At 35.2% G+C, this 12,601-nt stretch overlaps 1 protein-coding gene across 2 annotated transcripts in view; it reads right to left on the reverse strand.

Moving 5' to 3' along the window:
• Nucleotides 1-12,601, reverse strand: part of CTTNBP2 (cortactin binding protein 2) — a 74,916-nt gene that overhangs the window by 43,164 nt on the left and 19,151 nt on the right. For both annotated transcript variants that reach the window (XM_079304574.1, XM_079304575.1), the window contains exon 3: nt 3,168-3,392. In XM_079304574.1, coding sequence (XP_079160700.1) covers nt 3,168-3,392 — 225 coding nt within the window. The remainder of the gene's footprint in view (nt 1-3,167; nt 3,393-12,601) is intronic.

Genomic DNA, 12,601 nt, shown 5'->3' on the forward strand with positions numbered 1-12,601 from the left:
TATTTGATTTCAATATAGAAAAGCAGCATTATTTTCTCATTTTACATTGTCTCCTATGTCTCTCTCTCTCTCTCTCTCTCTCCTTCTTTTGGCTGCATCATCCTGAATAGCAAAAACCTCTGAATATTTACACGGTATTTTTTCCTTCAGATGACAGATTTGGAACTAGCTGCAATAATTTATGAGCTTACGAACTAACCAGAACCTGATTTTTGCAAAATGTACTATGTTCTTACACTGTAATGTATCAGTAATATAAACAACTGGAAATGAGTTCAAGGAGGATTTGAAAAGGAGTAAAATAGGATACTGAGAAAAAATAGTGCCCTACAAACAATTAACTAGTAAAGGCCCTTCAGAGGTGAGACAGCATGCCTTGTAAGAAAATATTGAGGAAGTTTGGCTTGCATAGTTTAGTGAAAAATAGAGAGATAATCTAACAGCAACATCCTTTTGAAGGACCCTTACACTGATGACAAGAGTCAAATTTATCTTGGTCATAGTAGGTGGGGCTCCATAATAAAAGGTTACAGAAAAGAAAACTTGTCCTTTGAGAGGCTCAGCCTCAGAAAAAAAGTTCTTCATAAGGACACCAGCACAGAAAAGATGCAGTATTACCATTCCTGTGAGCTTTCATGACTAAGCAAGACAAATTCACAGATGACCAGATGTAATGATGATGATAATCTGCTTCAAGCACAAGGTTAGAATAAATTACACCAACAGGCCCTTTCCAACCCACACTTGCCTTTCTTTGATCATGCATCCCAATACTAACTCCTCTGCAAACTCTCAACAAATCAAGAACTGTCATTTTGATGATCTGTTTTGTGTTCCCAGGAAAACTCAAAATTAATTTTTACAGCAGCTCCAAGAAAAGCATTCAAAGAAATGGAAGAAAATGGAGATTTAACACAAAGCAGATGACATCTGAGAATATGTTTGTATACGGCAAGCCTGTGACTTACAGTCCTTTGTGCGCCTTCTTGATTTTACAATATGCTGATATATTTTTATGCCTTATTTTTTTGTGATCAAATTAAAATTTTATTCATAGAATACTTTCAAGGTGATTATATTCACCAATATTAAGTCTACCCTGGAAGGGGAGTTCACTCTGAGTCCGTTTAAAGTTCAGCAATATCCAGAAAAAATAAACACAGCTGTACACAGACCTCAATATTTACAGTGGAACAGTGAAACAATTCCAAACATGGAGGCATCACACATTTAGAGAAGGAGGGATGGGGTGCAGCTGGCTTATATTTAGGCCACATTTGCCTAGGCTGATCTTTTTTTCTTACACTTTCACCCTACCCTGTTGAACATTTTTTGAAGTCCCTCAAAACACCTTCATTACACTCTTCAACAGAAGGACTTGAGAGATGAAGAACAGACAGAAAAATGTGGAACAGAGGGAAGGTAAAACACTGAATGAATGGTTTGTGAATGAATGGAGATGGCTGACATAGTCTGGCATAGTCTGTTGCCACAAACCCAAAGAGTTTAAGAGTGTTTGGTACAAACAGCATTTCTAATGGAGCTTAAAACAGGAAGATGTAATTCAGTAGACAGTCATACACACAGCTGCTCAACAACATGCAGTTTGTTTTCAAATCCTTAAAATTACGATTTAACCAAAAACAAGGCTCGTGTATTCTTCTAGGAAGCAAAAGACAAAAGCATCCTTTCCTTACAAACAGACTTGCAGACACAGAATTTAGCAAAAAAAGGCAAAATTTGAATTTACATATTAATATACTGACATATTCTTAATATGTGAGCCCACCTTAGGTGCATGAATCTTTCCATATAATAAAAGCCAGAGATAGACAAAGAATTTAGGTACAAGAAGAGACTTGTGGCCATGCACTAAAACAAGAAACTAATCAACTGTCCTGCAGACATGTCAGGGTTTCTCCCAATATCCTTTTTCAGTCAGAACAAGTAAGCTGGCTTGTACTTTCCTATTTTTCTGTCTACTGAAAAAGCTTATGAGAAAGAAAATTAATACTTAAAAAAGTTCTAGAAAGAAGTGTGAGGTACCTACCAGTAATAGTTTGTATAAATAATTAAACTGTTTGAAGACCTACATATCATATATAAAGTCTAGTAATATCCTTTTTTTTTAAATTCTTTTTCCTGAAGTCTTAATAGAGAAATGATGCTTATGCTAAACTAAACAACAGAGCTAAAGTAACAAAAAAATGTTTCTTGGTTTAAGCATGTATTTCCAGCAACTTCCAGCACCTTCCAGCACTTTGGCATGCATGTTTTCTCCCAAAGAGCAATCACAACCAAAACCAATTTAATGTCAGTTATCTTTGACTTAAAAACCCCCAAACAAGTAACAGTCTATGTAAAGCTGTCACCAAAAAGCTGTATCACAGCAGTATCTTTTTTATCCATTCTTATCCATTCTATCCATCTTATACCCAGTGAAGATGATTAAACACAGAGGGCATTTTTATCTTATTTATTCAAATATACCTTGCCTCGATTAGTCTTTTATATGGCTGTTCCCTCTTTCCTCTCAGAAACTCCTCCCCAACATATTAATATTTAGCTGTGTTTTAGAAATGTATGGCTTACATACTGGTGAAATATGTAAGGCTACTAACCAACCATTCACTTTCAAAATGACATTGTTTTATCTTCAATCTGGCACTTTTTCTGCAATGTAATTGTCCCAAAATTATTTTCTTTTTACAGTAAATGTTCTAAATATGAACAGAAGTATTTTTAGAGTTATAAAACATTTTTACTGATTTATGAAATAGAGCCACCTGATGTAAAATAGAATAATTTACTTTATTCAAGATAGAACAAAAATAATATTCTCAAGACTCCAATGGTATTTGTTTAAAAATATATTGTGATGATGCTATCTCAGTTCACACTGAGATATCTATTTTTATATCCACTTTATCAACTTGTACCAGTTATATTCAGTTTTTTCCATAAACAGAACTAAATACACAGAACAAATGAAGTGTGCATACAAAATATCACCAGAAAACCAACACCTCACCCAATATGAAAATTAAATGTCAACATTTTAACACTCATAATATTAATCAAGGCAAAGATGCAAATTTTAAAAGTGGCATGAAAGAACAAATCATTGTTCATTGAGAGGGAAAATGAAAAAGTCAATAGCAGGATACCTTCTTTTGTCTGTTTTCAGCAGCAGCCAACTGAGCTGACATTCTTTCTTGCATTTTCCTGCAGTGAGCCATAACAGCTTCTAAAATGGACAGAGGGTTCATGCATATTGGCTTTTTTTCTTTATCACCAGCACCTGTCTCAAAGTCTCTTTGAAGAGCCAGAAATGGGTCGCTCAGATTAAATCTTCCATATCGCTCCTGGATAAAAACCTCTTTGCGCCGGGCCTAAGAAGAAAAAAGAAAAAAAGCAGCAAACTAAAACTAGAGAAATAAAACTAAATGCATTCTTTGAAGTACATCCACACATAGAAGAAACTTAGACAACAGGGAAAGCAATAGACATTATTTTAGGTATTAAAATATTTTCTTTAGGTATTTACAACCTCTGAAAGAAAAATACTCCTCAGAAAATCAGAAAAACACCCATAGTCCAGAGAAACACCATCAAGAAAGAGAAATGATCCAAAACCAGAGAAAAACATTTCTATGCAACTTGGTTCAAATTCTATTTTGAAGAACAACAGAAAAAAAAAAAAAAAAAAAAAAAAGGAAGAATAAACCAATTCTGAGATACAAAAGAGGCGAAAGAGACCAAATGCTTACCCAGTGAGTTAGCACATCATTTGGAAAGCTTGAAGCTAAAATTTTAACGTCTGAAAAGTTCATTAATGGTAACACGAATTTTGGGGGGTGAGAAAACAAAGAAGAACATAAGAACTATGTTAGAAATCTCTTCAAAGATTAACTACAAATTACACACATTAGTGAATGCCCAACATTTTTCTATATATACTGTTGACAAGATTGAAATGTTGTAAATGAGAATTTGTCTGGAAAAGAAACAAGCGTGCCTACACATTCTGATGCTTGAAATACTTCTGGTTGCTTTTCAACTTGATAGTATAAATAGAAATCAAAAATCTTTATTAAGAATACCAGGTCTTTGGAACATTCAGAAAAAGCTGAGTTCACTCAGACATAAAGTCTGAAGTTTGGCTTACAAAGTCAGGTAGTGACTGGTTGAAGAGATAAAAATGATAGAGCCTGGCTATTTTTTATAAAGTGCCTTGCAAGTAACCGCAAATTAGTCTAATTAATCTAATATTTTATTCCCTTAATTTATAACTTATAAAATAAACCAGCTAGTTAAAAAGGTAATATTACTAGACTTGTGGGAGGGGCTGCATTTGTAATTTGTGTAAGATGAAGTTACAGGACAACATGCAGCTTAGGAATTCAATCTTCATTGAAAGGAAACCATCAAAAGCAAAAGCCTTACCATAAATGGATTAAATAGCTAATCAGCCAAGCAAGATGATAAATCCAAACAGGTTAAGAATTTAAACAGTGAGGGATGCACAGTCCATATATAAATTATCAACAACTTAAAAACCACTTAGTTTATATAAAGAAAGACATCAAAGTAAAGGAAAAAACAGATGTAGTGGGTCTGCTGTAAGTATGACAAGACCACCAAGAGCCCTCATTGTTCAATCCAAAGAAAGAGACAAGATGATTAACTGATCTTAGAGGCAAAGGTAATCACCTATGCCTTTATGGAAACAGATTGCCAAACAATGAAATAATTTGTATTTTCCATTTTTTCCCTATGACCCATGACCAGCTGTCCTCTTGGCACATACTAAATGCATGCAATATGAATATCTTCTTTGAATTGTTTTCTAACATGCACAGCAATTAATAGCAAAAAGACTCAGAGTGCACCTGCCAAAACATCAAGACAACCAGGGGGTCAGATTCATCCCAGAAAAGGATGAAACTGTATAGTAGGGATGAGCTCCATCTGAATGAAAATCAAAACCAGAATTAAAGTGGCTATAGCAAAATGTGGAAGGCAAACACTGTGGAAAAACCAATAGGTCTCAAACAGCACATGGTTTGGGATGACAGACTGGCTGAAGCCATAACTCTATAACCTCAAGCACAGGGGAAAACAAAATGGCAACTATCAAACCATAGACAGCAAAGTCATCTCAAGATGCCTCCAACTCAAAGGGGAACAAAATGTAAAATACTGAAACAAATGCTTCCATGTCTTTATATGAGAACTATAAATACAAAATATAGTTACTGTATGATTTCATGGGATGAAAATACATGATTTAAAAAGAAGGTACCAAAATAAAAGACAAAGCAGAAACTTGGTAGAAGGGAGATGATGAGTATTTTCCCAAAACAGGCACAAAGTGACAGAAAGACAAACTAGGCTTGAGGATTTTTATAGGATCCCTCCAGCCTCTAAACAATAATTCTGCCCTTTTGCAATTCACTGCAATTCTCATCAGAGGGGAGAAACAGAAATATTGGAATCAATTTTTTTCTCTTATATTGTCTTTCTTTACTGAATTTCAAATCATAAGAGTTAGTAGCAATATCACAATATCTGTTTTTCATTATCTGTGGAATATACCATCTAAAATGGTACTCCTTTAAAAGACTGTCTTTGTAATTTGGTGGTTGCATTAAAGTAGCATTAGCAGTGTATCATATATAACTTCAATTGCAAGCAATATGTAGAGAAAATAACATTTCAGCTACTTATTTGTGAATTAACTGAATTAATTTTCAAACATAACATTTTCAAAAATAGACAGAATATGCAGAATATAGGAGGTAATCAGGACTACTGTATTGTGAAAAGTGCTACATGAATTTATAAACCATGAGCTTTAGTTTTCTGCACATACTCATTTGCTCAGCAATGAAACTTTTAATGGAAGGCCTGAGATTGGAAGTATTTAGAAATGTGTCCATGGGAAATTACACTTTTTTCAGCCTATGTCAGTGGTACACAAAATCATGACTTAAGATTTGAACTAAACATTCCAATAGGCAACTGCTAATGAAAAGTGACAATAGGCACACACAAATCAAGACAAAATATATAAAAACAAAGACAAAAACCCCTTAAACAGTTAATGCATGAAATTCACTATGGCAATAGAGCAAAAAGATTAAACTTACTTACAACAGCTTTTAAAATCAGTCAGTAAGAACATCACATTTATATAGAACTTTTAAATCTTTACATGAGACCTGAAAACTTAAACAAGGAGACTAAAATAAAGCTACTACTCAAAAAAACTAAACTTCAAAGTTTTTTTTTGGCTGATCTGTAACATTGTTAGATCAAGGATGGACTATGAAAAATTAGATCTGAAAAATATCTTCAATGTTTTCATTTTGATCATTTCAAAAATGATCAAAAGGCGCAACACCTCTTCGAGGAAGAGCTAAGCAGAAGTAGGACTTTTCAGTGTGAAACAGAGACAATCAGAGAGAAAGATGGTTGAGGTCTGCAGGCTGACACCATCCAATGAGGGAAATTTGAGCTAGACACAAGTTTTTTTTTCACTGAGAGCAGATAAACACCAGAACATGTTGCACAGGGAAAACAGGTAACTTGTAGCATTGGAAGATTTCCCAAGATAGATGGATAAAGCCCAGTGCAACTCAATCCATGTTTGAACTTAGTCCTGCTTTAAGAAGATTGGACTGAACAGATCGATCTCTCAAGGTGCCTTTATACCTACCTTACTGCATAATTAGTGATTTCTTCTAGGATTGTAATTTATTTTTGCTTTTTTTAGCTTATAGATGCTGATAATCTTGTCAAGTAACAAATGACAAAAATTACTTCTCGGAGAAAGGACAAAAATCAAATATTGGTAGAAAAAGTCTTACTATGTCTTGCTTTGGATCATGAAAATAATTTTTATGACCTGGGGAACAGAACTTTTATTCTGGGATATTTTAAAGAATAAAAAATCAGTACTAAACAATCCCTAGGGATTATGCAGCTATGCGATACAAGGCAAAGATTTGTCCTCAAGTTTTCTCTCCTAAGACTGTAGCCAACAAGAATCTGAAGGATTGGGCTGTAAAGATAAACAGCTTCTTTTATGACTCTCTCAGGGAGCCTGTCTCCCACCCCATACAGCAGGACACCTCATTCATCCTACACCAACTTTTTTCAACTTACCTCAAGTTATCTGCAAACTACCTCATGGAAACTTTCCCTTCTTAACCTGACCTTTTTGCAGTCATTGACCCCATTTATCAACTGGCAGATGAACATGGGCAGTGGGGTGTGCATAGAGAGGAACAAAAGGAATGAGGCTATCTGGGAAACAGCCTGTGGGTAAAGCTGCAAATCCAGCATAAGAACTGGTCTGTAACTATTTTTTTTCTTGCATTCCACTTCAGAAGAAAAGAAAAACTTATTTTCAGTAACCAAACTGAGAATTATGAAGTCTAATTAGACCTTTTCTCCTGATACTGAAACAAGAATCTAAAGGTGAAAGAAGGTTTTCAAATAGCATACCTTTTACAGTGGACTTATAGCTAAAAGCATAAAGCTAGGAAAAAGAAATATGATCAATTAATGTGTGTAAAAAATAAGCCAAATAATGAAAAAAATCACATAAGTTATATTATTAGTTTTATATCCTTCATAATTTATGTTTTATTAGTTGCATACATCTGCTGAAATAGGTTTTCAAAATTAGCAGCATAATACACACAAGCAACAGAGCTTTTAAGGTTAATACTGTAATTTTCCCCCAATGTATCTCAGAGTTTCCTCTTCATTTATCTGCCAAGTTAAGAGAGTTCAGCAGGTCCAAATCTTCCATGCAGCAACCAATGATAAACATCAAAAATAGGACTGCATGTCCTACACTGCTGGGGACAATGGAACTGAATTAATGCTGCCCCAGAACCCTTAAACAAAATTTCCTTCCTTTCAAGAGCATTTGTTGCTCTGATTAATTTCCTTTTCTACATTTACGATAACTGTTTCAACAGATGTTGACAGGTTCATATTAATATTTTCTCTTGACATATGAATTAGGGAGTGGTAAGAAGTTTTCTAAAACTAACCGGTACAGAAGAGGAGGCAGCAAAAGCTTATTTTATGTATTATGTTAAAGATAAGGGTGAGCACTTCATTCTAAATAAAACTAAAAGGGTAATTGATTTTTTAAAAGAGGAAGATGTCTGAAAGAGAATATGTTTATAAATCTTCTTCAGTGAAATTATATAGTTTCTTTGAGTGATTTTTTTGTAGCTATTCAATTAAGCAAAAGAAAATTACCCCTGAGTCTATATTCAGAATAAAAGCAGTATTTTCAGCTACATCAGCAAAATACCAGACGGGAGGATATCATCCCTTACCATGATTAGTTAAGAATGATTCTTTAAAGAATGCTAGCAATTGTCATATACATGCTGAGTTTGGGGTCTTTGGTAGTTTGTTTTAGTTGCCTTTTTTTAAATGCAGATATAAATGAATATTTTCAAAGTATCATAAGATGCTACTTCCATATAAAGTTGCACAGGAAAAATAAAAATGGAAATGTAAACATCAATGACTGAGGAAACGTCAATTTGCAGCATGATTTCTGTCAATGAACATGTGATACTTAATTTCTCCTTACAATTTTAACTGCTGTCTAAATTCCTTTCTTCAGCACAGTGACAGTGCATACTCATGCAAAACCTGCAAGAGAGTTACATTTTAATGAACTCCACACTATATGATTAATATTTTACCAATATATTCAAAGTATCTGCTTCCATGTTAAGTGTCAAGTATGGTAAGACAAAAACTTGTGTGTCCATTTCAAGGACACAAAAATCGAATTTGCTTGGAAAAGACTGATGATCAGAACAGGTCACTAATTCAAAAAGAGTGAAAACAGTAGAATTGAGAAATTGGAGAATACAATAAGCAAATTAAACAAAACCAGCACAGAGGTTGGTTATGCTCTGACAGACCTACATAATTGTTCTGTACTATACCAACATGCTCTTTACACATGACTGAGCAGGACCATGAAAGAAGTCAAGCCATTTGGTAGAGGTACTAATATAAAAAGAAAACATACTTAGTAATTTTTAATGACACATATAAGCATTCAAACCTGTCTTGGAGAACTGTCTTGTAACAGTCATAAGGCATGTAAAGATATCAATGAAATTTGATACGGTACAGAAAACTGCATGAGATGTAAATTTTCTTAGAAAAGTTATCCCAAGCATGAAACTAATATCCAAAAGCTGCATAATTCTCTCATTCACAACAACCCACAAAACTTTTTTAAAAATTTGCACTTTGTACCCAAGTATCCCTGTCTCTCAGAATCACAAAGCTTTAAATCCAAGCTTTTAAAAAACATTTTTTAAGGTAAAAAGACAGCTCTGAATAAAAGACACTATGTTGCTTTACAAGGCTATTTACAGTATCCTTAGGAGATTTTCTGTTTCATGCAAGTATTCAATTATTATAGTGCTTTGCAAGAAGCTGTACATATTTCTTTTCTCAGCACTAAAAGCATACTTGATAAAAGCACAAAATGCCAAACAATTAATTCAAATCTCTGTGTACAGAAGAACAAACATTTAAATAACATTTAAATAATTCTGACAAGTACTGAAATAGAATTATACAACCAAGGTAATGATCAAGCCTGAATTTTCTAAGGGATCTAACTCCATAAAAGGAGAGCACCATCCAATGGCACCAGATTATTATTACCACAATATTGATAAGTAGTACAGCCTCCTCCTTTTTTTCCCCTGACTTGACAAAAACCTCTGTGAAAGGAAGAGGTACAGAGAGACAGGACAGACAGATACATGTTTCCAATTCTTCATTATTAATTTTCACCCTTAGAGAACTGAGAACTCACTATTTTGAGGTTGCAGATTTTAGAAGCAAAATGCTGTATTACAATGCTAAGATCAGTTACTAACAGATCAGTGCCAACAAGAAAAAAAAAAACAAAAACAGAGCAGTGAATACAAAATATTCTTTACTTAGCATAATGTAAAAGGTGAAATTCAGGCCTTGCACGAAGTTTCTAAATGAGGAAGAAAAAAAGTTCAAGTCATGAAACAACATGTGTTTTTGATTGGGAAGAGCCTTCTAGATGTTCCATATAAAGACTACATTAGACCTATTTTATGACAGCTTTGTTGTCTGGTGCTTAAACATTTGAAAATTATAGGCCAATATTTTGTCAGGAAATATCACTGTTTGATGCTCTGATTATCTAACCGCCCAGACGTTTATTTCTGAAAATAATACAGATCTTCATACTGGTGATGAATGTCAGCTGATAGAAGAGACTTGAGCTCTCTGGTTACTTTAAATAACCATTTGTCATCTACACTTTTTTTGCATGTTCAAATTTATAGTTGAAATTCATGCAAATAAATTCATAATTCTTTGCATGGAAATCTGTCAGCCATTCTTCTGAAGTGCTGAAGAAAATCTGACTTGATCTCTAACCAAAATAGAGCACTTTAACCTTCATGCTTACCAGTTTAAAAAAAAAAAAAAAGCTTCTTCAGCTCAATAACAAAATATACCAAAGATCCAACATTAAAACTTAAACTAAATCAATCCATGTTTCTGTTTAGATGTTCATATTTTCAAGCTATCAAAATCTCAGTTAAGATACCATCCCACAGTACTGCATGGCAATTAAATCACTACAAAGCTTTACATATTTTAATGAAAAAGTATGCAAATTATGTATTTACAATGTCATCATCAGGCAGAGTCATCAAGGGTTCACAAAGGGAAAGGGCTATTTAACTACTTCCATATCCTTCTGTGTAAAGTCAATCACCATGTGGTTGAAGGGAAGGCAGTGGATGTAGTTTTCCTGGATTTTAGTAAGACTTTTGATACTGTCCCTCAGAGTGTCCTTCTGGAGAAGTTTTCCAGCACTCAGTAGAATGAGCAGGTTCAGAGTACACTGGGTGAAGAGCTGGCTGAAGGCTTGCAGTGAATGGGGCTACATCTGGCTGGTGTTGGTCATTAGCAGGATTGCTCAGGGCTCACTCCTAGGGACAGTTCTCTTCCACATACTCATCAATGAGCTGCATACAGGAGTCAAATGCACCATTAGCAAAGCTGCTGATGATACTAAACTGGAAAATGCTGTTGACTCCCTTGAAGACACAAGGCCTTGCAGAGAAATCCAGATAGTTTGGGACACTGGGTAGTTTAATTGCAATTTAACAAGTCCAAATGTCAGATTCTGCAGCTGGGATGGAGCAGTGCCAGGCACAAGTATAAACTGGGGGAGGAGTGTCTGGAGAGCAGCCCTGCAGAGAGGGAACTGGGGGTGCTGGCTGCAGCAGGATCAATGTCTGCCAGCTGTGTGTGCCCAGGCAGCCAAGAGGGAAAGCCCATCCTGGGCTGATCAAACACAGCACAGCAGCAGCTGGGCAAAAGGGGTGATGGTCCCACTCTATTCAGCTCTGCAGCAGCCTCACTGGGAGGGCTGGGGGCAGCTCTGGGCTCCACAGTTTAAGGAGGATGTGAAGGTGAGTGAATGCATCCACAGGAGGACAACAAAGCTGGTGAAAGGGCTCGAGGGAATGTCCTGTCACGGGGGGCAAGGACTCTGGGCTTATCAGATTTGGAGAAAAGGAGACTGAGGGGTGACCTCATTGTTCTGTACAGCTTCCTGAAGATGGAAGGGCTGCTCTCTCTCCCTGAGATGGTTAGAGGATACACAGGAATGGGTCAAAGGTGTATCAGGGGACATCGGACTGGACATTAGAAAGCATTTTATACAATTTTAAAATTTTCATGTAGCAGTTTGTATCTCCACAATAGCTAAAATTTTACTTTGAATTAGCACTTTGAGTGCTAATTCACTATAACCACTGTGGCTCTATTTTCTCAAACTTTTCATATACTGAAACTGGAGCTCTGGCTTTAGTAAGAGACCTAGTGCTAAGTATTTTTACTACATTGCCAGAGCTTCTAAGACAGATGCCTCTCTCTATGAGAGCAGCAGGTGGAAGGACTGTCCACCAGTCTGAACAGCATCAAAATGGAGGAGGAGGGAGAAATGCCTGGGAGCATATACACCTAAGCACAACAAAAGCAATCAAAGCTGTGTATCTTTAAAGATATTCCAAAGGACCCCAATCAAATATCTTGTCTTATTCATCATAATTGTTTACAGATAATTACCATATTTTTTTCTGGAAGAACCAAGAACAAACCTTATTCATTTCTTCTTCAGCAACAATAGCAGGAAGAGACACACAAACCAAGAAAAAAGTTACGTATTCAGTTGCACTTCAGCATTGGTAACAGCTAAATTACTTTTATCATTTATTGGCATAGGGGAAATATGCTCCCTGAACTAAAAAATGGAAAATTTCAGGTAACATAACATAGATAACAGATGACCCAGTTACATTTCTCATTGTCAGCAATGTGGGTAATTATGGCAAACAGATAAAACATTTCAAATAAGTCACATCTGTATAATTCACAAAGATCACATGAAATGAAGATAATTACATTAACAGGATGTTGCAATATTTTTATTATTATTATTATTATTACAAATAATGTGTGCATATAACTCTACCCACTAGCT

The sequence above is a fragment of the Erithacus rubecula genome (assembly GCF_903797595.1).
Source record: "Erithacus rubecula genome assembly, chromosome: 4".
Taxonomy (NCBI): Eukaryota; Metazoa; Chordata; class Aves; order Passeriformes; family Muscicapidae; genus Erithacus; species Erithacus rubecula.